General features: G+C 36.8%; 2 protein-coding genes and 1 pseudogene across 6 annotated transcripts in view; 2 read left to right on the top strand and 1 right to left on the bottom strand.

Annotated features, from left to right (window-relative positions):
• The first annotated feature begins 625 nt into the window (after positions 1 to 625).
• Positions 626 to 3,312, top strand: LOC109084465 (forkhead box protein N5-like). The gene is made up of 6 exons (XM_042724941.1): positions 626 to 859; positions 949 to 1,068; positions 1,520 to 1,752; positions 1,919 to 2,187; positions 2,893 to 3,125; positions 3,210 to 3,312. Exons 1-6 carry the CDS (start codon positions 739 to 741, stop codon positions 3,236 to 3,238), a joined length of 1,005 nt encoding a protein of 334 aa, XP_042580875.1. The 5' UTR covers positions 626 to 738; the 3' UTR covers positions 3,239 to 3,312.
• A 1,391-nt stretch (positions 3,313 to 4,703) lies between these two features.
• LOC109107724 lies at positions 4,704 to 8,510 on the top strand (annotated as a pseudogene).
• An 84-nt stretch (positions 8,511 to 8,594) lies between these two features.
• Positions 8,595 to 25,943, bottom strand: part of LOC109107386 (rho guanine nucleotide exchange factor 12-like) — a 76,518-nt gene continuing 59,169 nt past the window's right edge. For 4 of the 5 annotated variants that reach the window (XM_042724935.1, XM_042724938.1, XM_042724940.1 and 1 more), the window contains 21 exons: positions 25,764 to 25,869; positions 24,301 to 24,507; positions 22,239 to 22,383; positions 20,679 to 20,714; positions 19,566 to 19,720; positions 16,130 to 16,276; positions 15,950 to 16,035; positions 15,610 to 15,735; positions 15,309 to 15,423; positions 14,442 to 14,542; positions 14,284 to 14,361; positions 13,867 to 13,942; positions 13,540 to 13,707; positions 13,296 to 13,383; positions 12,999 to 13,076; positions 12,819 to 12,913; positions 12,383 to 12,640; positions 11,972 to 12,214; positions 11,214 to 11,431; positions 10,065 to 10,140; positions 8,595 to 9,966 (listed from right to left, as the gene is read on the bottom strand). In XM_042724935.1, the coding sequence (XP_042580869.1) occupies positions 9,956 to 9,966; positions 10,065 to 10,140; positions 11,214 to 11,431; positions 11,972 to 12,214; positions 12,383 to 12,640; positions 12,819 to 12,913; positions 12,999 to 13,076; positions 13,296 to 13,383; positions 13,540 to 13,707; positions 13,867 to 13,942; positions 14,284 to 14,361; positions 14,442 to 14,542; positions 15,309 to 15,423; positions 15,610 to 15,735; positions 15,950 to 16,035; positions 16,130 to 16,276; positions 19,566 to 19,720; positions 20,679 to 20,714; positions 22,239 to 22,383; positions 24,301 to 24,507; positions 25,764 to 25,869 (2,613 nt within the window). In that variant the 3' untranslated portion in view covers positions 8,595 to 9,955. The remainder of the gene's footprint in view (positions 9,967 to 10,064; positions 10,141 to 11,213; positions 11,432 to 11,971; positions 12,215 to 12,382; positions 12,641 to 12,818; positions 12,914 to 12,998; positions 13,077 to 13,295; positions 13,384 to 13,539; positions 13,708 to 13,866; positions 13,943 to 14,283; positions 14,362 to 14,441; positions 14,543 to 15,308; positions 15,424 to 15,609; positions 15,736 to 15,949; positions 16,036 to 16,129; positions 16,277 to 19,565; positions 19,721 to 20,678; positions 20,715 to 22,238; positions 22,384 to 24,300; positions 24,508 to 25,763; positions 25,870 to 25,943) is intronic. The other variant, XM_042724936.1, reaches the window with a different exon arrangement.

Raw genomic sequence — 25,943 nt, 5'->3', positions numbered from 1 at the left:
TAAAGGTAGGCTATATTTCTCAAATAAGTGTCATTAAACAAAAGAGATATGCATTTTGTCACAAAAAGAGAACATGCATTTCATTTATTTAACACAGAAATAAGTTTCTTTACCATAACTGCAAGTATAGAATTTAAAGGCTGAAATGTGTCTTGTTGTTGTTGTTGTTGTTGTTGTTGTTGTTGTTGTTGTTGTATGTATGTATGTATGTATGTATATATATATATATATATATATATATATATATACATACAACATAAAAAATGTTGTATATATAAAAAATGTATATAAAAAAGAGGAAAAAAATCTATAAAATAGCCTATATATATTATTAGGCTATTTTATAGATTTTTTTTTCTCTCTTTTTTGCCATTTTAGACAGATATCTAAAATAAAGGTAGGCTATTTTACTTCAAATTTTTTCCTTTTATTTTTTTTTCTCGGAAATATTACACGGCATTTTGTAGTCAAAATGTATCTGCATATGGACAAACTGACTAAATAAAAAATAAAAATCAATTCGCACAATAATAATACTCACAATTAGCGTGACAATGAACCTTCAATGAAAACTTGTTAAACCTTTGATTGCTAATAATGGATCTTAATGATTTCCACCTGTTTTAATGAACGATATCGTCACAGTTTGTCTATACTGCCGCTACGACATTTCTTCGAATAAAAGAGATACTAGGGTTTGTTTACAAACGTTTGCGAGCTGTTCTTACAGTCGACGACATGTATTTACAGCTTCAATCCAAAAGCAGATTTCTGGACCTTCATTTGACCAGCGGTTTACATGACTGGGACATGAACGAGGAAATAAAGTTAACGACGACGACTGATCAGTTTTACCACGGTAAAATAATTGTGTTTCAGTGAGTAATTGATTCAAGTATGCGAAAGAGAGGCGTGCTTGAGTGTGGATGATGTGTGGTGCTTTGGCAGACGATAAGCGGACTGACCAGTATCTGGCGCAGTGGCACTACGCGAGGATCTCCAGAAGATCATTACCAGCAGCAGCAGAAGCAGCGCACAGCGGCTACCAGCTGCCCCTCAGCAGCAGAGGTGTGTTCAACAAGCTCGTGACAGCACACTAATCAACAAAACACAAAACTCCTTATCAAAGCTTTTCACTGTTTTCAATGCCAGAGACCCCATGGAAATGTTATGGAACTTACAAATGTACTTGTTGTTGTTTATAAATGACTTTATTTGAAACCATAAACATTGCAATATTGCAAAGACAAATTATTTTACAAAATAAACAATAAGTTTTTTTTTTTGAATGATTATAAAACGTCTATTTCCAACCACAAAATAATTTATGAAACCATTATCTGAAAAAAATATTTGCTTTGTAAAACAGTTGGCAGTTTTTGTTTTCTGCCCACTAAACTACTACTACTACCAATTATTATTAAATGTGTATGCCCCCCCACCCCCACCCGCCTCCAGCTCGGTTTCTTAAACTCTTGTCACTGTGCACTTCAAATGCATTTGTTTCTGTCTTTTAAAGAGCCTGAAATACAACCGAATCTGTGGCTGATGGTGAATCCCAGTTTAGCCTGCCCCATAAAGTACCCTAGTAATTACCCCAAAGCCCCAACTCCCCCAAAACCGACACCGCAGTCAGCGCTACCAAGAACCGCAACACCTGTTCTGGAACCCAGTCTGCACCCAGCGATACTGCCTGATGAGACCTGCGTGAACGAGTCCACGCACGAAACCTCCCTCTCCAGCGAGTATCAGGTATGATAAAAAGCTGCACTGCATACTTGGCTTGTTTGCCACCTTGATATTATGTCATGCAAACTTTAGAGAATTATGTCTAGGAGAAAGGTACATATGAAAAGAATAAACTGGGTGAAAGATTCTAGATATCTGATGTAGTTGACCCATCTCCACCTTGTCCCAGTTCACAGACGAAGATGACGCTTCTTCTGTAGATGTGCCTGTTTGTCGTAAGGTGAAGGGTGTGCGGAAGGGGAGGACACCCAAAGCGTCTACTCGCAAACTGGGTCTGACACAGAACAGAAGGCTTCAGAGAGCTCTGCAGGACAGCATGAACCTGAAGAACGGCGGGTGGCCTCGGCCTCCTGTTAACTACTGCATCCTCATTGCAATGGCGCTCAGCAGCAGCCGTAACGGCAGTCTTAACGTACAGCAGATCTATAACTTCACCAGGTCTCTTTCATATACTTAACAATGTGAACACTGACGGTACATTCTTAAATTCATTCTAAAAATAAAGCTTCCAGAAAGTTGATTTTGCAATGATGCCGTAGAATAACAATCAGTTCTGGCTCCCCAAAGAACCTTTCACTCTTCTAAATAAAGGTGCTTAAAAGGTTCTTCACAGCAATGCCATAGAAAAACCATTTTTGGTTCCACAAAGAACCATTAAGTCAAAGGTTCTTTAAAGAACCATCTCTTTCTTAGCTTTTTTTTTTTTTTTTTTTTTTTTTTTTTTTTTTTTTTTTTTTTTTTTTAAGAACGTTTCACCACAAAGAACCTTTTGTGAAACAGAAAGGTTCTTCAGATGATAAAGGTTCTTTATGGGACTATTTGGACAAAAAGGTTCTTCTATGGCATTGTGAAGCACTTATTAAGAGCGTTTAGTGAAGTTGTTTTAAAAAGGGTTCTTTTCAGAACATTTTCTACAAAGAAATTTTTGTAGAATGCAAAGATTCCATGGATGTTAAAGGTTCCTCATGGACTAAAGATGCACATAAAGAACCTTTACTATTGCATGAATTACTTTGCTTGTTTTTTTTTTTTTTTTCTTCTCTCCCCTCATAATGGCTTCACTCACCGTCTCTCTAACACGCACACAAATCCCAAATTTTGAAAGATTTGTTTTTCATTATTCTATTTTCTTTGTCTTTCTAGAGAGCACTTCCCCTTTTTCCTTACAGCTCCAGATGGGTGGAAAAACACAATCCGCCATAATCTGTGTTTCAGCAACAGTTTTAAAAAGACCCCGCAGCAGGTGTCTGGAGACGGCAAGAGGAAGTCGTGTCTGTGGCATCTTACGCTGGATGGCCGACAGAGACTGAGAGATGAAATTAACACGCTTACGGGAGATTCCTTCAGAATGCTGAAGAGGAGCATGAACTATCCAGGTCAGGGCTTGGAACTGAGTGAGTGGTGAGGTAAATGGCAAAATCTATTCAAACTGATTTCATTCTCTTGTACTCGTGTTACAGATATGATTCAAGCACTGTTAGTGCTGTGATCCAACTTTGACCTCTATGATATCATCAGGCTGGACAACTCAACCTGCTGTGATTTTGATTTCCTTATGAACTTGTGAATGATAGCACTTTTTGTTATTACTATTATCGTGTAACTTTCTTTTTTTTTATTTTTAATTTTTTTCTCCAATGACACATTGTGCCTTATAAAATAAACAAATGCATTTATGGACTTTTGTAGTTTCTCTCAAGTGGCTGCTATTTCCTTAAAGCCGGTGGAAAAAAATAATGCCTAAAAGTCTGAAACATCTAAATTAACTATATATACATCAATCAATCATATTATACAAGTATGTCAAAGGTTTAGATAAAAAAATATATATATAAAGTCTTTGCTCACGAAGTCTTTATTTTTATAATAAAAGTATCAAATTATTTATGATTTATAACACTTTTCCAAACAAACCAATACAGTTCAAAGAGCTTTACAGGCAATATTATTTGGTAACAAACCCTAATATTGTGAAATTATTACAATTGAAATAAAGGTTTTAAAACAAAATAACGATTTTCTATTTTAATAGATTTTAAAATGTCATTTATTCCTGTGTCAACAAAGCTGATTTTTTTTTAGCATAATTACTCCAAACTTGTCACATGATCCTTCAGAAGTCATTCTAATCTCCTGATTTGGAGCTTATGTCATTATCAGTGCTTACGATCAATGTTAAAAATTATTTTTTGCTGCTTAATATTTGTGTAAACCATAATATTTCAGGATTGTTGGATGAATGGATTCATAGATCGGATGAATAAAAGTTCAAACAAACAATTTAATTGTCCTTGTTGAACAAAAGTGTTTTTTTTAATTTTTTTTATATTACCCCAAACTTGTTCAAAATTGATAAATTATTCTTGAGCAACAAATCTGATGTCTGAGATTTCTCTCAATTCATATTGCTTTATTGGCATGACATTCTGTTACATATTGCCAAAACATTGTACATAGCAGAATAAAAACAACACAAAAACACATATAAAACACATCCATATACTTCTATAAACATTAATGGTATTACTAATGTGTTCACTCTTTGCCTCTTAGTTTGTGGCATTTATAAATACAGTATGATGTGCTGCTAAGGAGTAAGAAGGTCCTTCAAGTACTATTCCCAATTTGTCATTTTCATATCGTGACTGGAAGAATCTGCTGTATGCTGTCCAGCGAGTCTCTTAATGATGTGTATTTGTCACTGTGGAGGATACATGCATTATTAGGTGTGTTTCTGTGGAACTGTAGACCAGGGTTATTCAAATCTTACCCTCAAGGGCCAGTGCACTGCAGAGTTTAGCTCCAACCCTGATCAAACACACCTGAGCATGCTAATCAGTGTCTTCAGGATCATTAGAAAATCACAGGTAGGTGAGTTTGAGTTTTTAAAAACCCTTTCCTTGTTAAATAAAGGTTTAATAAAATCAAGTGGCTTCAGGTATGCTTAGCTATGAACAGGTTTCAGTTGGTGGTTGACAACCACAAAATGTCATAGATAGATATTCATTGATATTAAGTGTGACTTGAATGTTAAAATACAGTTTGGTGCCATGAACTGTAATAAATTATTTGTTGTTCTGCATGTTATTACAGGTCAAAGAAGTGAAGCGGACCATTAAAAGTCCTCAGGTAGAGAAATACAGTCCCGATCATGACGAGAAGTTCTGGTGTTACTGCTGCGTGCTGGAGATGCAGAAACACGTGACTGACTGTAACATCAGTGTGCTGTACGGAGGACTGCTGGAGCACATGAGCACGTAAGATCACACGACACAACCTCTGAGAAACACATGCAGAGCTCGCAGTGAATTTACTGAGTGCTTTTATTTCAGCCCAGAGCACAGGACAAACACACACAAGTTCTGGTGGGACAATAAAGCAGATCCTGAACTGCGAGACAAGTTTATCATAACAGAAGAGGAAACCGAGAGGTTATTGCTTGCTTATTTATGTTTGGGCACATGGATGTGTTCATTGTAGCATTTCTGCAGTACATTAGCACATTGATACCATCACTGTAAAAGTTTGCAGATGTTCTAAAGAGAAATAAATGAAGAATACCTTTTTTGTAGATTCAAGTCTGAGGTTTCCAAGGCTCTGGAACATTTTGAGGAAAAAGAAGATGTGTTTATTAAACAGGTAAAGGTGTTTTACATGTACTTTAATTGTTGTTGGTTTAACCAAATCTGAGCTTCAAAACGTTTCTTCTCTTCTTTCATCCTCCACAAGCTGCAGTGATTCGATAACAGGAGCAGCACAGACTGGAGGTCCTTCAGTCATTATCAGAGGTTTGTTTTCCTGGGAATCTCCAAGCGTATCCATATCTCAGTATTTGTTTGTTCGATGAAAAAAAAAATTGGAAATGTTATTTGTGACTTTTCAAACTCTATTGCTAATTAGCAAGTAATTCCTTTGCTGGAAAATGATGTTTAAAAGACATGGAGCATTACTGTTGACTTTCCTGAATCAAACTTGGCCTGATCCAGACCTGGTACATCCTGCTGAAGTGGACCAACACAGCAGTAAACATACAGCCAGGTAAAATAAATGTAAAAATTATGTCATTTTAAAACTGTTGCACCAATACTCATTTATTAAAATGCTCCAATACCTATATGTGTCCCTGGACCACAAAACCAGTCTTAAGTCGCTGGGGTATATTTGTAGCAATGGCCAAAAATACATTGTATGGGTCAAAATTATTGATTTTTCTTTTATGCCAAAAATCATTAGGATATTAAGTAAAGATCATGTTCCATGAAGATATTTTGTAAATTCCCTACCGTGAATATATCAAAACGTAATTTTTGATTAGTAATATGCATTGCTAAGAATGAATCTGGACAACTTTAAAGGCGGTTTGATTTTTTTGCACTGTCAGATTCCAGATTTTCAAATAGTTGTATCTCAGCCAAATATTGTCCTATCCTAACAAACCATACATCAATGGAAAGATTATTTATTCAGCTTTCAGATTATGTATATATCTCAATTTCGAAAAATTTACACTTAAGACTGGTTTTGTGGTCCAGGGCCACATATATATCCATTCCAGTACATTAGTATGCAAAATTTGGAGTATATATGTATATTCCATTTACATATATGGAAAGAAAGTTAGCTTGTAAAGAAATGGATACTTTCATTGCATAAGGATGCATTAAACTGATCAAAAGTAACAAAAAAACAGTTATAAAATTAGTCTTTTTGTTTTAAAAACAATAAAAAAAAACTGTTCTTTTGAACTTTCTATTAATCACAGAATCGTTCTTATTTATATGTATTTTAACCCCTTAACTGTCACTCACATTTTTGAACATAGACTTGAAAGTGCACTTTCCAAACTAAAATTTTTATAATTCATGAACAAAAACATTTTATAACATGATATTGATGTACCATTTTCGTGGTAATGCAGTGTCTGATTTTAAAATGGGTTTTAAAGGATGAATTTTGAGATTTTAAGTTTTCAGTTGATATATCATTTCTGATTATTTCTAAAGTGTGACTGAGAAAAAGGCAACGAAAAAGACTTTTTTTTTTAACAAGGTCAGAACTCCTGTTATGATGTAGGTTTTTGAGGGTGCACTCTTGTCATAAATTAATCTATTACTTTTCCTACATAATTTTTAACAAAAAACATTGGTAAAATATCTATTTAGGAGTCTTAGACCTTTCCAACGATATATAGTTTATTGTGATTAGATAAGGATTTAGTGAAGTAAACGTAGGCGTCCTGTATACGGGACGGGGTGACCGTTAACAGGTTAATAAATAAATGCAGCCTTGGTGAGCATATTAAACTTGTTTTAAAAACCATCTTACCGACCCCAAATTTTTAAGTTACTGTATATTTTTGTTGTGAGATATGTCGCAGAGTTGTATAGTCAATATTTTTTTTTTTATAGATGATGAAAATACTATGTCATCCTTAGAATGAAGCGTTAGTAGAAAGTGTAAAAAGGAAATATCAGGTTTTTTTTTTTTTTACTGTTTGGTTCATCTTTAATCTTTATGCAAATATAAAGTACAAAATTGGTTTTGTAGACAAAATGCATCTATATATGAATAACTTTTTTTTAGGTTTTTTTTTTTTGTTGTTGTTGTTTAACATTTTTTTTAATCACTACACAATTCCTCAGTTTTGATGAATGTCTTATGAATATGAGTAGGTGTCCAAATGTTTTGCTAGTGTGAATACAGAAGTTGTATAAGATTAAATGCCGCTTTAGTGCCATCAAAATGAGTTTTTCTTCATACAGTATAATCTGGAACTAACAGAGTTTGTAATGTCTAAAGCATGAGTTTTGATGTTTGACATGAAGTTCCCACAGTTACTTTTATGAAATGGAGCCACAACCAGGGCCGAGCCATGAGGCTTTGTCCTCACACAGTCAGAATGATTGATTAGATTGATAAACAAGGTCAGGGATCACTTTGGCTTGTTGCCCCTATTTGCAGGACTCGTCCAGCAGTGGAAATGTTCATATTGGTGAGTAAAACCGATTTGGTTTGGGGTTATTCTTTGAGAAGATACTGAGCAGGTTGTGTTGAATTGTAGGAGCTGTACCACCGTGGCTACTGGAGGAGCGTGATGAAGCCTCAGGCAGTGGACAGCAGGAAACTGCTGTAATACTATGGCTATTAGTAACATGGGAAATTATGGTACTGCTTATTGAATACTACCATATACACTGTGTGTACTAGCAAACTTAATCCAGTGTTTAACAGTAGTATGCTACATTTTTGTTTACAAAAGTGGTATTAACTATTTTAGTAACATTTTAAATATAAAACACTCTTCCCATTTATATATTAAATGTCTTAAATCTTGAATTACAGAGGAGCAGGAGAAGCTCAAGAAGCTTCCGCCCAACCGTGTGGGTGCAAACTTTGACCACAGCTCACATACTGACGCCAACTGGCTGCCATCTTTTGGACGTGTGTGGAATAGTGGCAGGCGCTGGCAGTCTAGGTGAGCTCTAACTACTGCACATTAGTAGGTTCAAATTTGCTTTTGTAGACACATCTAAATAAGAATTACTTTTACAGTGTATAGATTTTGTTTTTATTGACACTCTTTTCCACCCTCAGGCATCAGTTCAGAGAGGAAGAGGGAAGGTGATGGGAAAGTAACAAAGAAGCAAAAAGACCTCAGTAATGGAGAGTTATGAAGTGGATGCCCCAAATATATACTTGCAGTGTTGGAAAAATGGCCTATTGGTTTTCTCATATTGAGAATGAGTATTTAAAGGACTTGACACCAGTTTTGAACATTTGATGCGTTTGTTTCAGCTTGTGCATTTCTGAAACTATTTAGAAATAATTTTTACAAGAAATTAACATCATTTGTGTTTCCAGTTTATTGAATACATTTTTGCTACAGATGTTGTGTAATTTATTTTTTTGGTCATAAACCCAAAACAAAATATCCCTTCCACTCTTCTCAAAAGGTAAATGTGATAAAATGAAGACACAATGTGCAATATCTTCTTTCCATTTTGAACCATACATCAGTTCAGTCAAATTTAATAGAATCTCATCTATTAGAGCTATTTCATGTTCTCAACAAAAAGCCAAGACCATATTAATGTTCCATAATATAATAAAATACCTCAAACGTCTAGACAGAATAATAAAAATACAGATTACATTAATATTAAAGGATACCTTGCAGTCTTTTATTTTTCTTCTTTTTTTTTAGTAGTTTCTGTTAAAATAATACATGACTTAATGCAATAGAAGAAAAAAAGGTCTCTGTAAGAGATGCAGTGTTGGTCATAATTGTACAATACATTACATTTAAAATGGACCGTTAAGGGTCTTCATCAAGTTCCTGCACTGAAGCTTCTTTCTATTTAACTTCATTCTCAAAACCAAGAAAATCCGAAAGATAGATCGGGCCGAGCTGCCTGACGTGTCGTATCAGCTCGACCCGACGACATTGCGAAAGGTCTGGTTTTCCCGTGGCCACAAGCCAGAGAAAACACTTTCAGTAGCTTCATTAAATAGCATGTGGTTTATTAAGAGAGGAGGAATGAGGAGAGACACCACCACAATCATCAGCCCATCCTCCGACTCATTACCTCACTAGTATCATTGCCTTCATCATCAGTCCACAAACGTTGGCCGTTCCTCTTAGAGAGCTCATTTTAGGCTCACGTGATAATCAAGATCTAATTATGGGCTCTAGCGGGACAGGACTTCAATAAGAAGTTTTTCACGCTACTCACCGCTGATGTCAAACACGGTTTCTACATCATAAAATCACATATACCGCACGCCGTATCAAAACAGAAGTCAGGCATTCGGTTTATGCTAGTGAGGTTAAAGATCTGCGGAGCTACCTTGGTAAAGATCATGTGACCACTCACGCTGTACTTTTATTTGACTAATATAGATTAATATCTTAGGAGGTTTGCTGAAGGAATGATGAGTCTTCTGTCTTCTGAATGCAGATGGTGGAGTGAGGAAACGTCCTTACATGGCAATCTTTCTGAAAGTACCATGACCACACTGGTGTGCAGAAGGACAGAGATTTGGAGCGAGTGACTGGGGTCGTCCTGTAGTGTGGTGGGAACAGAAACTCCAGATCTCCTGTCCATTCTGTCCGTCTCCGTCCATGCATGAGCGATGTTTAAGGAGGGGCATCCCAGTGTCTCTGTGTCTCCTCCCGTCTCAATAAACAGAAAGACAGCTAACTTCACTAACTTTTATCTGAGAGAAGGATAAAACAGAAAGAGAACTATGAATGAAAGCTCTTTAAGGGCATCTATACTGGCAGCACATCATCAAACCATTACCAGCTGCACTACCTTTGTTTTCCTCTGTGTCAGTAGCTGTTTCCTCTGATAGCCTTTGGCGTAGCTGGTTATACTTGATTTCTGTATCCTGCAGAAGAGATTTGATTATTGTTTAAATGTGTATACGAAGGACCAAAAAGACATTTACCTGATTTTTGTTTTTATATAGTCCGACACTTGGTCACATATTTAAATGAATGAATCTTCTCACATTATTATTATTTTTTTTTTTAATCTTTTAATTATTTTAAGGTTGCCTTTATATTTTAGGAAAGTGATATATTTATATTGGGAATATAATGAAACTATGCAATGATTTAATATAAAAAATGTAAACATAGTATTTCTTGCCCTACTATGGAAGTCAATGGGGATCAACAACTGCTTGATTCTTTAACAATCTTGAAAATATTTTTTGTGTTCAACAAACTTCTACAGGTTTGGAACAACATGCAGGTGAGTAAATGATGACGTTTTCATTTTTTGGATGAACTATTCCTGGCATTTAATAATCAAATATTAAAATATTATTGGGACAAAATTAACACTAATTACAGCACATACATGTATATATATAATTTTTTTTTTTATATAGAGAATTTTAGTTTTTTTGTTCCTGCTATTTGAATATTAAAATATTTTAGCAATTTTGACAAATTCCAAATAGCCATCCAGCCAGCAAGTGAGAGATTTAATATAGGAAGAGTTAATTCTGAGAAACATTCTAGCACCATTTGTAAGCAGATGCCATTAAATGGATAGTTCACCAAAAAAACGAAAATTTTGTCATCATTTACTCTCCCTGATGACGTTCCAAACCTGTATGAGTTTCTTTCTTATGTTGAACATGGAAGAAGATATTTTGAGGAATGCTGGTAATCATACAGCTGATGGTCCCCATTGACTTCCATAGTATTTCTTTCCCTACTATGAAAGCCAATGGGGACCAACAACTGTTTAGTTCTTCAAAATATCATCTTTCGTGCTCCACATAAAGAAACTTCAGGTGAGTAAATGATGACAAAATTTTTGGCTAAAGTGTTACTTTAGGTTTTGACATGTTACTTGATTCAACAAAACGGATGCCTTGTATGCATTCATATACTTTTTGGTGACTGTATATTGGCCTATCTGACCATTTTTAAGGAAGCAACACATCACCTTCAGATGCTGCAGGTTGGCCTGTAGTAGACGTATGTGTGTCATGATCTGTCTGTTGAGGTTTGGTCCTCCGCTGCTCTGAGAGGAGCAAGAGAGGAGCTTCTTCAAGTCAATGCCTGAGTCTCCCGCAGCCACTGGCTCCCCGCTGCTGCCCTGCACATCATCATCAGTGTTGCTCTCGCCATACGCCTCCAGCACCATGTAACTGCCTGCAGAGACTGACAGAAAACAAGAGGAATGGTTACAGGACGTGGCCAGGTTGAGATTAAAAAATGTAAATGTAGTGTAAAATGTAGGCCAAATCTGAATATGCATACTACCCTACTATAAAGTAGGTGAAAGCAGGCTGCATCTTCCAGAATATATAATTATATTTTTAAATCATCTGAAACATGACATTCCAACGTGAATTATACAATGCAATTAATGTCCAGCATGCAAAACGTGTGCAGAAAAGCACACATTTGTGGTGGTGAGTGAGCGCTAGGTTATTTGTAAAGATAATTTCCCACATGCTGGCAGTTTCACATCACACAAAAAATTTTCTATAACATTTATAAATAATGATTGTTCCAGGAAACCATTGTCCTACACAGCTGTGCTAGTTTCAGGTTTCTCCTTTTACTCTGTGGCCTTTCTTTTCAGATTCAGATTGCTTATTAATTTGTAACAGTCTTATATTAAGTGGCACAATGTGCGGTCAGCTGGCCATTATCAAGTCCCTTGCGTTTCCTGATGACTTAAAAAGGACAACACACCACAATCCTCAGACGTCTCAAAGAAGCCTGTGTCTCCGGAGGGCAGTTCCTGTGCGTTCTCCCGTCTGTTCTCGGCCCTCTCTGAGCCATTCTCAACAGGAGACCTGATCGTAGTGCTGTCCTCCGCCCCCTGCTGAGAGCCTGTCCTCGCCAAATCTTCCTGTTGCTCTCGCCTCTCAATGTCTCTGTCTGTGTCCTCCTGACTGGACATTTGGTTGATCAGGAGCTGCCTTAGTGTTGCCACTAAAAAAAAAAAAAACATGAGTAGAGAAATTGACAGACTCGCAGGGTTGGAGTGAATCCAATGTGGCTTTAGTTGTTTAATTGTTGGATTTTAGTAGGTATACACAAATGAATTTTTCAGTGAGAAGGACAGCTCATAGCAGCACTAGAGTCGTGTCTTCTACTCACGTGTTCTGAGAGCTTCATCAGCTCGGAGTGGCTGGAGCTCGAAGGCCTCGGCCTCGTCCTCGTCTATGGCGATGCCTAACCTCGAGCGCTGCTTCAGGAATGTAAGTCGATCGGTCATATCAGCCACCACGAACGCTTCATCATCTTCAGCCTGATCCTGTAGTGAGTTTTCTTCTCCTCCATCCTCCTCATCAGATTTGGTCTCGAATGGGTTGGTGCTACATGGTGGGGTTGGCATGACCTCAGTGCCATCTTTTTCTACAGAGAATATACAGCAAAACTGAGGCCTACAATTATTTGAAAGATGTTTCTGAGGATGGATACTGCTATAACTACTCTATTTGAATTAACTATCTTATTGCCAGACTATTATTACGGTCTCAAACTAGTCACACTCACAAACATCTTTAAAAAATAAATGAAAGAAACAGTTTACCTGGAGACTGAATGCTCACTAAAGAAATAGGCTCAGAGTCTTTGTTTAGTTTCTGAACACCAGAGTTTATTAACTCGACCGCTTCACGCTCCCCGCTGCAAAACATGTCATGTTTAACATCACCTTACTGCTTATAAAACACTTCTCATATTATAAATGATACAGAAAACTTCAACTCACTCAGTCTGAGGTAATGGAATGATGTTGTGTAGTTTGGTCTTCATACAATCGGCTCTTTGTGTGATCAGACACTGCCACCTAGTGATTGAAAAAAATATATATATAAGTATAATATACAATATGCAAAAAACAAACATACAAACAAAAATTATAACTGAATAAATACAAATAAAATTCTAAATATTAAAAATAAGCTAAACATACTGAGGTAAATTTTGAGCTCTTAATAGCAGATAGGAACACTCTAAAAGGGCATATAAAATGGAACTATGGGTAAAACAAAAATGCAGCACTCACGTCTTTTGCTCAGAAACGGTTTGAGCCATTAGTTCATAGATCTGGGCTCCATTATCAGACATAGAGATCACAAAGAATGACCTGTTGTCTGTAATACATTCAGACAATAATGTTAGTTCAGCTTGCTTTTGAATATGCTTTATCGAGAATCCATTAAATACCTGTTCTACGCATTTTGACAAACATATGATGTAATGCATTTCACCCACTTTTCTTGTCTGTTTTTAAAAGCAACACTTCTTACCGGTGGCGACCGAGCGCACCATCACAGTGCTGAGTTTGATGATGGGGCTGAAGATGTGTTTGGTCTCAGCAGTGCCCGCCAGATTCTTACTGTGGCATTTTAAGATCAGCTTCTCATCTTGTCTTTGAAGTAGCACCAATATATCCTCCAGCAGCAATGTGTACAGCTCTGAATACACACACACAAAAACATTTCACAATAACATGACATATTATACACTTTTGCAGCATTTAATTTGTGCGCTGATGTTTTCCATGAAGTCAGCACTAGAAGACATTTCTAATATGAGTCTGGTCTACAGTGGATTCCGTGACAGGCCACACCCACCAATAGTTTTGTCTTTGTTGACCTTCCAGGACAGCGGTCCCTCATGCACCATCTTCCTCTTAGTCAAGTCCAGGTTCTAGATGGAGAGTAAAATCAATTTTGTTTACAATGTGTTTCCAAGTTTTCACAACAAAACCCGACCAATTACTACCCAAACTAGACCAATCGCGTTTCGAGGAGGGTCCCCTGCGTTCTGGCGGGTAAAATGCATGTTTTATGATGGGGTTTCCCTGGTCAAATTCACATTTCAGGGGCTAAATATGTTATTGGGGTTGCTTTAACTGGCGGACATGAAGAACAACCCGCGGCAACAGTGTTAAAGTAGCCTAATTCCACGGGAAAACTATGGACTTGGCAACACTGGTTGTCAGTTACAGGTTTATTAAATGGATTTCAAATATTTAAATATGGAGTCACCTTGAACTCAGCGATCATGGGGTTCTCACTCTGCTTCAGTGAGGACAGGTCCAGTCGTCTCTGGTAGTCCTCCAACCTCTGGGGGCAGCAGAGGATCAGGGATCAGCTCAGAATGATTGAGTTCAGCACTGATTTGAGGTCAGGTACTATTTACACACCTGTTTGTTCTCGGCTTCCTTCACCTCCTGGTTGACGTGAGTGAGAATCTTTCGACAGCATTCGCCAGCCTGTTTCACTTTACTTCTCTCCTCAGGATCCTCTGCAGGCAAAAGACAAGTCAATTATATATAAATCACAGACTAACTGTGCACCAAAACAGCTTTTATATAATCACAATAATGCACAGAACTATTTTAACATATCAGATGTTTCGTCCCGTCTTTAAAGGGGTAGTTCACCCAAAATAAAAATTCTGTCATTAATTATACATCCTCAAGTTGTTCCAATCCCCTAAGACTTCCTTTCATCCTCGGAAGTCAGAACACAACTGAAGATATTTTAAATGAAAGTCTCTCCATTGACAGCCTAAGCAACTTTCACATCGAAGGCCCAGAAAAGGTAGTGAAAACATGCAAGTAGTCCATGTTGCTTTTTGTGCACCAGAAAAAAAGAAGAAAAAAAAAAACACTATATGCAACATTTTTATAATTAAATTCAGAAGTGGCAGAAATTCTGCATTTGTACAGCAGTATGAAGAAAAAACTGAAATACCTCTGAGTGAAACATTTCTCACAGCGAATATCCTGTGTAGTGAAGCGTTATGCAAATTTCTACACTTGTTCGATGTTACATGTGTGCTTGTGTATAAGAAAACAGAATACGACTCTCTATCGCATACAAGCTCATGCAGAAAAAAACTGAGCTCAGATTTGATTCTGAAATTTCTGATTCTGAATCACGTCTGAGATTCGACCCCCCCCACCCCTGTATTAATGTAACACTGAACAACAAGCCTAATATTATTTTTTGCAATCAATTGTGACAAGTGTAATTTGGGTGTTAAGAAAAAGAAGAAATTGCTGTACCTGTGTATTTGGCGATGTTCTCCAGCAGGAGGGGATACTTTGTGAGTCTTTGTGTCTCCACAGGAATAATGTCCTTTAACTGTAGCCTGCGACAATGTCGGTTACTCTCTGCCTCCTGCAATACAAACACTTCCATATTAATTACAGTTACTTACATTTATAGTGTATTAAATTTATAATTGTAATTACATTTACTATATTTTCCATCTGGAATGGCCAGATAAAACACACACACACGACTAAAAGCAAGTAGAGTTACTTATAATTATGAAAGCAGCCACTGCTCTATTAGGCCACTGACCTGTATGAAGGAGGTGAAGCGCTGGTCTTTCTTCTGTTTGCTCTTGATGAGTTCCAGGGCGAAAGGCTGATTACTGCAGTACATGCCAGCAGCTCTCTTGATCTTCGCTTCTTCTTCTCCACTGAACTGTGGGTAAAGACACAATTTAGGTGTAAAACATCCCTGCTAGAAAATCTAATAATAACTGAATTTAGATTCAAGCTGGTTTAGTTGGAAGATCATATCAATTTGATACAGCAACAAACCAGCTACCATGCTCGTGAGCTGGTCTACCTTAGACTAGTACAACCTGGATTATCAAGCAGGAAATTTTCTTTAATGCATATTTGCAGTTTCTTACCCAGGAAAGCAAATCATCTCCTATCGAGTCAATGAGTGCCGTCTCATTTTTCTTCCGAACCGCAGTCATTTGTTCTGTTAAAGACACTGATGTGAAACGAGAAGGAAGAGAGTATTTAGAAGGAATCTTTACTTTAGATGTGTTCCAGAATTTGGGGTTTTTTGAAGTTGCGAGACTTACAGTGCAGCTGAACGATCTCCTCGAGGTTGCTGAATATGTTTTTGATGTCTGCAGGAGGGAGGATGGCCTCTCGGATCAGCGGCTGGTAAAACAAATTCTCCAGAACCTTCATCATTCGAACGTGTGCTCTCTCTGTGTAGAACAACTCTGTGAAAGCAATGACAGGAAGGAGAGTGGTGGTTACACAGGATGGTTTGCTCCTCAAGTTTGTGCTGGGACTAATCAGAATATTTTAATCTAATCTAATCAGAACATTGTTTAAATCAAAATCAAAAATAAATTGTACTACTAGCATAAAAAACTAATTGCGAGAGATCCATGTAGCCTAAGAGATCCATAAGTCTGGAATTGTGCATCTGATATTTAATAAAGAAAAAAATAAAATTTGGTGTTCATTGTTCATCCATATCATGCAACTTGATTTAAGTTTATGAGAAATTAAAATTAGAAAAGAAATTATTTTAGGGAGACACTTCCCAAATAGGGCTGTGCGATTAATCGAAATCGTAATAAAATCACGATTTTATTACGATTTATCGTAATAAAATCACGAAAAGCGTGCGCGATTTCTAAATCGCTTTATAGCACGATTTTCCGTGGTTCCGACCTCCCGCAGTATGCTATCCGATCCAATCAGAATGCAGCGCACCTAAGTGGGAGAACAGAAAAGACTGGGCATATGCCTAACTCCAGGTTCACACACTCTGTCTGTGATGCGTATTTTTTTTCGAGCCCATGTTAATGGATCAGAAGGTTCACACTGCACGCGGTAAAAGATGTGAACAGAAAAGGTTAGAAATCGAAAGGTGCGAAAAGAATAAATATCTAGCGCATGAGCATAGAGAGAGTTGTGAGTGAGAGGAGACATGTTTAAATTGCGCGCACTCTCTGGACGAGAGCAGCGTGTATCTGAGCATGCGTGTCTGGTTTTGTGACAAAGCAAAGGAAATATGCGAGCGAGCGGAGAAATTCGCACATGCGCATTCTTTTAATGTGCCTTCGCGTTACAATAATGCGCTCTCGCTGCTGCTTCTGCACATATACATATACTGTATACGCACTGCAGACGGAGTACGCTACGTGTGAACGGCAATAAATATATTTCAGCACCTGAGGCACCGCAACTATGACCAATGCATGGCCAAAAAAAATAAAAAAAACAAGCCCTGGACACGGGTTTTATTTTATTTTATTTATTTTTTTTGCCATATGTCTAGACATTTTGTTTGACATCTTTACTTTGTGATTATTTTGACTTATGTCTGTTCTAGAGGCATGTTACAACTTTTTGATAAAGCTCTCATTGGTTTTCTTTTGGAAATATGTTTCAAATTCATACTGAATGCATTTAATACTGTAAAGCATGTCTGTGTGTGTCAAAATCGTGATTAAAATCGAAATCGCAAAATTGATCAAAAAATCGTGATAGGTTTTTTTTGTCCATATCGCACAGCCCTATTCCCAAACCACCGCTCATACGGTAAACCACACTTCCTGGCTCATTTCCTACATCAGTGATAGGAAATATTATATCACCATACAAGGGTATAAATCTGTCACTGCTCCAGTCTTATAGGGTGTTCCTCAAGGTTCAGTTCTTGGCCCACTTCTGTTTATCATTTATATATATCCACTTGGTGACATCATACCCATGCATGGACTTCAGTTTCATTGCTATGCTGATGACATTCACATTTACCTAAACACCAGCTCTGATAGACCATCATTGCCTGACTCACTCACTGCATGCATCAGGGATATTAAGCAATGGATGTCTTTGAATTTCCTAAAACTAAATAATAATAAAATGGAAATTCTAATAATTGGCTCTGTTACATCAGTCAGAAGGATGGACCTGCCCTGTGAAATTGATGGGGTTCATGTTAAGCCTTCTTCATCTGTCATTTAGTGTTAATGCTCCTAAACTATGGAATTTGCTACCCCTTACACTTCATAATATATCTTCTTTGTCAACCTTCAAGACTCAGGTAAAAACTTATCTTTTTAATATGTATTTTGGATTATATGGATATACAGTGGGTACGAAAAGTATTCAGACCCCCTTAAATATATCACTCTGTTACATTGCAGCCATTTGCTAAAATCATTTAAGTTCATACTTTTTCCTCATTAATGTACACACAGCACCCCATATTGACAGAAAAACACAGAATTGTTGACTTTTTGCACATTTATTAAAAAAGAAAATTTTTAAATATCACATGGTCCTAAGTATTCAGACCCTTTGCTCAGTATTTAGTAGAAGCACACTTTTGATCTAATACAGCCATGAGTCTTTTTGGGAAAGATGCAACAAAGTTTTTCACACTTGTATTTGGGGATCCTCTGCCATTCCTCCTTGCAGATCCTCTCCAGTTCTGTCAGGTTGGATGGTAAACGTTGGTGGACAGCCATTTTCAGGTCTCTCCAGAGATGTTCAATTGGGTTTAAGTCAGGGCTCTGGCTGGGCCATTCAAGAACAGTCACGGAGTTGTTGTGAAGCCACTCCTTCATTATTTTAGCTGTGTGCTTAGGGTCATTGTCTTGTTGGAAGGTGAACCTTCGGCCCAGTCTGAGGTCCTGAGCACTCTGAAGATGGTTTTCGTTCAGGATATCCCTGTACTTGGCTGCATTCATCTTTCCCTGGATTGCAACCAGTCGTCCTGTCCCTGCAGCTAAAAAAACACCCCCACAGCATGATGCTGCCACCACCATGCTTCACTGTTGGGACTGTATTGGACAGGTGAGTGAGCAGTGCCTGGTTTTCTCCACACATACTGCTTAGAATTAAGGCCAAAAAGTTCTATCTTTGTCTCATCAGACCAGAGAATCTTTTTTGTAACCTTGGCCAGATCTGTGCCTTGCCACAATTCTGTCTCTGAGCTCTTCAGGCAGTTGACCTCATGATTCTCATTTGCTCTGACATGCACTGTGAGCTGTAAGGTCTTATATAGACAGGTGTGTGGCTTTCCTAATCAAGTCCAATCAGTATAATCAAACACAGCTGGACTCAAATGAAGGTGTAGAAATATCATTGTGATGTTCTGTGTTATTTGGAAAGGTGTGTGTTAAATATATGAGTGTCACAGCAAAGGGTCTGAATACTTAGGACCATGTGATATTTCAGTTTTTCTTTTTTAATAAATCTGCAAAAATGTCAACAATTCTGTGTTTTTCTGTCAATATGGGGTGCTGTGTGTACATTAATGAGGAAAAAAAAAAGAACTTAAATGATTTTAGCAAATGGCTGCAATATAACAAAGAGTGAAAAATTTAAGGGGGTCTGAATACTTTCCGCACCCACTGTATGTGGCCTTATGTGCCTGTACTGTGTATGTGGGTGTGTAAATGTCTCGTATAGCATTATGTTAAAGTGACCTTGAACTATGGAAAGGCACTATATAAATAAAACTACTTCTTCACACTTGTCACTTACCGTTGATGACTTCCTGTCTCTTGATTTCCTGAGGGGTAAGTGTGGACAGGACGTCCCTGCTCACCAGCGTCTGCCAGTTCAGAGGTTCCAGCTCTACCTCAGCACACTGATCATCTTCACTCTGCACCTCTCCAGAGCCCAGCGGCTCCATCCTCCTGCATAAACACGGCAAACGCAATGAGAACACATCAAAATGTATGTCTAATAATTTAAATTCATAAAACGTTAAAAAATGATTAATTTATTACATTTTGAAAAAATAATAGAGCCCTACAATATCTGTAATTTTTACTGTTTTATAATTTAATGCTCATTTATAGTAACTTTAACAGTTTAATCAATCTTAAAATGCAATCAACTAGTAGCATTTTTTAACATTTAAATATATTATTAATTAAAATATTCCATAAAAACATGTTATAATGAATGTTATTATTATTATGTTGAGAAGTAGATTTTACAATACAAATAGTAATATATTTGTCATAATTACATCAAGGTTTTTTTTTTTTTAATTATTAAGAAATTATATGGTGAAATGCTCAAGAAATTAACTCTTAGAGCAGCTCTGGAGACAAAGTTTATGTAGAGTGTGCCTACAGTGTCCTTATATGGTTATAGAGTTAAAAAAAAATATATATATATTATATATAGAGAAATCATAGAAGCCTAGCAAGGAACACATACTAAATGCCCTTTACAGTAGGTCAGACAAACTAAATTCTATCAGAGCTGTACCATGGTTCCCACCTTCATAAAAATATCACTTGGAATGTTATATTTAAATGTATTACATACATTTTATTGTATGTTATCATATTACATTGTCATTTAAAGATTATATGTATATACTGTATAACATTACTGGGGTCATTATGTAAGTCTTAAATGTTTATGTGTATTTTATGTGTATTGAACACAACCTTATATTTTGCATTGTTATACAATGGGATTCAAAAGACTGAGAACACTACTGAAAATTCTTCTGTTGTATTACATGTTTGTTTTGTTACATTAATGCTTTTATTTTGATCTGAAATGGCCAAGAAGTGATATCAGCATCGACCACTGAAAAAAACACAAAGGTCAACCAACCAAAAAGAGAGCACTCACCTCCTGTCAGGCCTGGGGGTGCCGGTGTCCTGTGTCCTGAAAAATAAATCACATTCTAATTACCCAACAGCAGTAAGAATCCCAACATCCCAAACGCTGCATGGTGTCAGCACTCTCTTTCTCTTCCCAAGAGCCCCAAGTCATGAGGCACAATCTTCCTTCTCTGTCTGTCCCAGTAAGATCATTTACAGAGCAGAGCATCACAGAGTAAAGCTTTGTTTCAAATGTTGTATGTGCATCGTCACTACAGAGACTTAAAGAACAAAAATAGCTGTGAGGCCTGTATCGTGGCTGCTGAGACAGATGAGACCGCTCTTACTCAAAACAGCCTGATTATGAGACAGCGACTGCTCGTCTTAAATCCAATGTAAAAGGAGTGACAATTTTTAGGCTTATTTACAGCACCATTTATTTAAAAATTCAGTAAAACAGGAAGATTGTAAAATACTATTACGATTTAAAAAATTGCTGTTTTAATACATTCTATATATGGCAAAGCTACGGTGCCCGGCACGTCACCTGTAGGAGAAAAAAAATCAATCCGTGGCGACGGTTTTGCAATCCATCCCCTCAGTTTATGAATGCTCACGAATTCTTAAACTGTTACCTCAGTTTAACAAATCGTGCCCACGGATTAATAAACCGTACCCACGAATTTCCAATCTGTGCACTCAGATTTTGTAAACCGTACCTTCGGTTTTTGAATCCGTACCCACAATTTCATAATCCGTACGCACGCTTTCGCAATCCGTTCCTCGGATTTGTAAACTGTACTCACGGATTAATGCAGCAAGCTCCTAGGTAGCCTACGTGTTAATAGTTTGATAGTTTTATTGAATATTATTATGTGGAATAGGCCTACAGCAAAGGGTCTTAAGTGATTCTCTATCAAGTGTAGTACGAGGTGCAATACAACGATTTAATAAGAAAGATGTGCATCAAAATCTTGTTTAATTTGTGATAGTCTCAGAACTTGATTATTATTGTAAAATAAACCTGGCATTGTGACTGACTCTAGAGTAATTTGTTCCTCTTTTGTAGGTCGTTTTGGATAAAAGTTTCTTATGCATAACCTGTATAATAATATATAATAGGCCTAATGATAAAAATAAGTTATTTTTATTATTATTATTTAAATTTATAGGCTAAATAAATGAGTGCACTGAAGACAGTAAAATTGTTTGTCATAAAATAATTCATGAATGCTTTATTTTTAAATAACCTTGTACAGTTTTGGAAATGTTTGTGTACTATTCTTTCTTAACACGAAGACTTATTTTGGTGATTTTATTATACTAATATACTATTGCAGTCTAAACAGCAAAAATGTGCACAAAATCTCATAAAACAATATCTAAATGTGGTTTAAAGGTTTATATGTGATATTTAGAAATCCTGTCAGTATAAAATGCCTCATTCAGGATGCTAATTATATTGTTTTACTATCTGCTGAGGACATACCAGATAATAACTGAGATGTGATTTAATAAATCTGGATTGTGTGCAGTGTGAAAAAGTGATTTTATTAATATAAGCCTGGATGGTGATCACTTGACTCACTTGTCTGTCTCAGCTTCCTCCTCCTGTAGATGCTCCAGTGTACAGGGGCTGAAGTCGAAGTGAGTGTTTGAAGAGGACGAGTCCTGCAGATCTCCCGGGACGACACCGTCTCCCAGTCTAGGTAGTGCAGAAGAGGGAACTCCACCTAAGTCCACAGCCAGTGAGAGAGACAGTGTGTCAGAAAATGAAAAGCTTTTGAAATCACTGCTGAATAGAAGAAGCTTCATAAGGAAAGGCAACTTGAAACTGGCATTTGCTGGGCTTTGAAAGTTTAAAGTTGAACCAAAAAAACAAACACAAAAACCCATACAATTATGCACACAATGAATGAACTCTCCCATTGAAGCATGTAAGAAATCTCTCTCTCTCTCTCTCTCTAAATGTGGGCACAATCTGACCATCTCCAATTAAAATGCAAAAAAATAAATAAATAAATAAATAAATAAATTAAAACAGGCCAGGTATTTTCTGAAAAAATGTAGTCAGCAGATTTAAGCTTGGACCCCAATAACCAGGAGAACACTGAGAGAGCTCAGACAAAGCAAACATATAAAACTAAAAAAAAATCTGGGGTTTTATTTCATAAACTCTACTCTCAAATTAGAATCCTATCCTATTTAGTAATTTCACTTAGAGCTAGATATTCTTCAAATCTTGAGTCAAGAAATAAGATTCTAAGTATATGTAATACAGCTGCTGGAAAATAAGTAGAAATATTATGCAAGGGAGAGGACAGAACGAGTAATCATTAAGGGTGGATAACTATGAGAGGGGACATTGGAAGGGGAAAAAAAGAGAGAAAGATTAAAGACATAAAAGAATGAGGTAACCGTTTACAATAAGTTCCCATTAGTTAACATTAGTTAATGCAGTATTTGTTTTTATTTAAATATAGTATTTATTCATCTTTGGTAACGTTAATAAACATACAACTCACTGTTCGTTGTTTACTTAATAATATTAAAGGTCCAACTTCTGATTTGAATAATGTATTAGCAAATGTTAAAAATTAACATTACAATTAATAAATTCTTTGTGGAAAAAATTAAAACCTTTTTATTGTTGGTTCACGTTCATTAACCTACTTAAAGGGATACTCCACCCCAAAATGAATATTTTGTCATTAATCACTTACCCCCATGTCTTTCCAAACCCGTAAAAGCTCCGTTTGTCTTCGAAACACAATTTAAGATATTTTGGATGAAAACCGGGAGGCTTGAGACTGTCCCATAGACTGCCAAGTAAATAACAGTGTCAAGGTCCATAAAAGGTATGAAAGTCATCGTCAGAATACTTCATCTGCCACCAGACGTGCAATCTGGGTTATATGAAGTGACGGGAACACTTTTTGTAAGCGAAGAAAACAAAAGTAACAACTTTATTCAATAATTCCTTTTTCAACGGCCTCCTCTGTGTCTCTCCATATCACTGTATGCTGCGTATGCTCTTGTGTGTTATCTGCGCCACAAGGCTGCGCTGTTTTCTTTCAAATCAAGGCTAAATACACGTAGAAACAACGCATCCTTGTGGTGCGGATGATACAGAAGAGCATACGCAGCATACGGTGATATGGAGAGACCCAGATTGCACGTCTGATGGCAGATGTAGTATTCTGACGATGACTTTCGTACCTTTTATGGACCTTGACACTGTTAATTATTTTGCAGTCTATGGGACAGTAACAAGCCTCCAGGTTTCCATCCAAAATATCTTAAATTGTGTTCAGAAGACGAACGAAGCTTTTACGGGCTTGGAACGACATGGGGGTAAGTGATTAATGACAAAATTTTCATTTTGGGGTGGAGTATCCCTTTAACTAATGGAACTTTATTGTAAAGTGTTGGCAAGAAAATAATCATGGCTGATCATCTTTATGGGGCTTTTCTCAGCCAAAATTCAAATTTAAATGATCAGTTAGATTATTAATTAGCATATAAGGTAATTAATTTGATCTAAATTGGTAATCAACTGATAGTCCCAAAAATATCAATAAAGTTTTGGAGAAGGAAAACTTTTAAAAGCACAGACACATGACAACAATGATCTGTGAAGCGTCTCTCACCAGCCTCAGACTCTCGGCTGATGCCGTCTGTGCCCTGTGTTGCTGGAGCACTGTAAGGGGGTGACGTGACCAGGGCAGTGGTGCCATCTGAGCCTTCACACGACTGACTGCTCCGTACGGGAGGTGACGACCCGTCTGCCTGATCTCCAGCGCCCAACGGCAGCTGAGGCTTTCTCGGATGCTGCTTCGGCTCCAGAGCCCTGCTGACTACAGGGCAAGAGAAAGAGAGAGAACAACATCAGTGTCAGGGCTCACCAGTAAGGAATGCCTGTTTGCTGTCAGGACAGTTGATGGAATTATTGTTATATATAAACACATATAAAATTGGGAGAAAACATTTAATTCAGAGAGGACAGAGCAGTGATTATTTTACACTGATTACCTTATTTAATTTTTTTTAATATTTCTTTCCTCTGCATACTAGTGTTAGACCTACCTGAAAAACTCAAACTCATTTTATTTGCTCTATTGTTCTTCTTATTTTATTACTGACTGTTTACTTGTCTTCACTAATGTTTAACCTTTATAATAGTTAAGATAGTAATTTTTGCTGTGATATCGAAACTGGAAAAGGGAATTGTGAAATTTCACTGGTATCTAAAAGGTTGGTGTTGTGACAACATTATTTACAAAAAAAAAAAAAAAAAACTAAACATGCAATTTATGCTTTTTATTTATTTATTTTGTGGCAGGGCCATTAGAAAAAAAAAATAGCATTGAGTACTGAATGGTATTTGTCTCTTCAAAATAAAGGAGATTACAAGTGTGTGGTTGTCTGTATAAAATGGTTACAAACAGGGAAGTAAAATAAACCCACAAGGAGCTTCACAAGTAACAAAATTATGCCACACAGAGATTTCACCCTAACAGAAACTGACACAAAATTCATTTTTTCTACGAAATGAACCAGTTTTACCCCTCATCAATTTTATCCCTTTAAGTTCACTTATAGTATTCCTCTAGGTTTGAGAAATATTATTTAATTCATTTCAAATCCCATTTCACCATCTCTAAATCATAGAATTAAACAGGCCTCTCTTTTTTGCTACTGTACCTTTAAGGCTATATGTACACGACCTCGTTTATGAATAGCTGACATTTCTGCTACTGTCTGCATAACTACAAAACTAAACCTGTGTTGTAATCCAGTGGTTCTCAAGGCCAGATTAAAAAAGCATATCAATAAAAAAAACAAAAAACTAAATAAAAAATAAATAAAAAATAAAATATTAAACACACACACACACACTTTTGGTTACTTTATTATATCAACACTCCCAGTTTCTGTTAACAAAAGAGTCTGAAAACAAGCAGCATTATCATTATTACAGCAGAAATATAGGACAAATTATATTAGCCAATATGGGCAGGGCCTTTAAAACATTTTGTAGGCCTATAGGGGTCTTTGAATCAAAAAGGTTGAGAGCCACTGGTTTAACTGTTAATGAAATGAATCAGCTTACTTGCTGAAGTGTCAATCCTGCTCGGTCGTCTCTGAGGAAAGACACTAGGAAATCGTGTTTTCTTTGATTTCTCCTCACTTCCATCTTTCTCAGGCTTTATACTTTTCTGTTTAGGGAGCACAGAGACAATAGTTAGGTTTCTTTGGTTTCACAGAGTCATTTGGAGACAGAGTCAGGAAG

The sequence above is a fragment of the Cyprinus carpio genome, chromosome B5 (assembly GCF_018340385.1).
Source record: "Cyprinus carpio isolate SPL01 chromosome B5, ASM1834038v1, whole genome shotgun sequence".
NCBI lineage: Eukaryota > Metazoa > Chordata > Actinopteri > Cypriniformes > Cyprinidae > Cyprinus > Cyprinus carpio.
Note: the sequence above shows the minus strand (reverse complement) of the source record. Positions and strands in the feature narration are given on the sequence as shown.

Excerpts from the sequence above, each read along its gene's own strand:
- LOC109084465 (XM_042724941.1), top strand. The coding sequence starts at position 739 with ATGTATTTACAGCTTCAATCCAAAAGCAGATTTCTGGACCTTCATTTG. Across the intron at positions 860-948 it reads GACTGATCAGTTTTACCACG|ACGATAAGCGGACTGACCAG; the intron begins GTAAAATAATTG and ends GTGCTTTGGCAG. Across the intron at positions 1,069-1,519 it reads GCTGCCCCTCAGCAGCAGAG|AGCCTGAAATACAACCGAAT; the intron begins GTGTGTTCAACA and ends TGTCTTTTAAAG.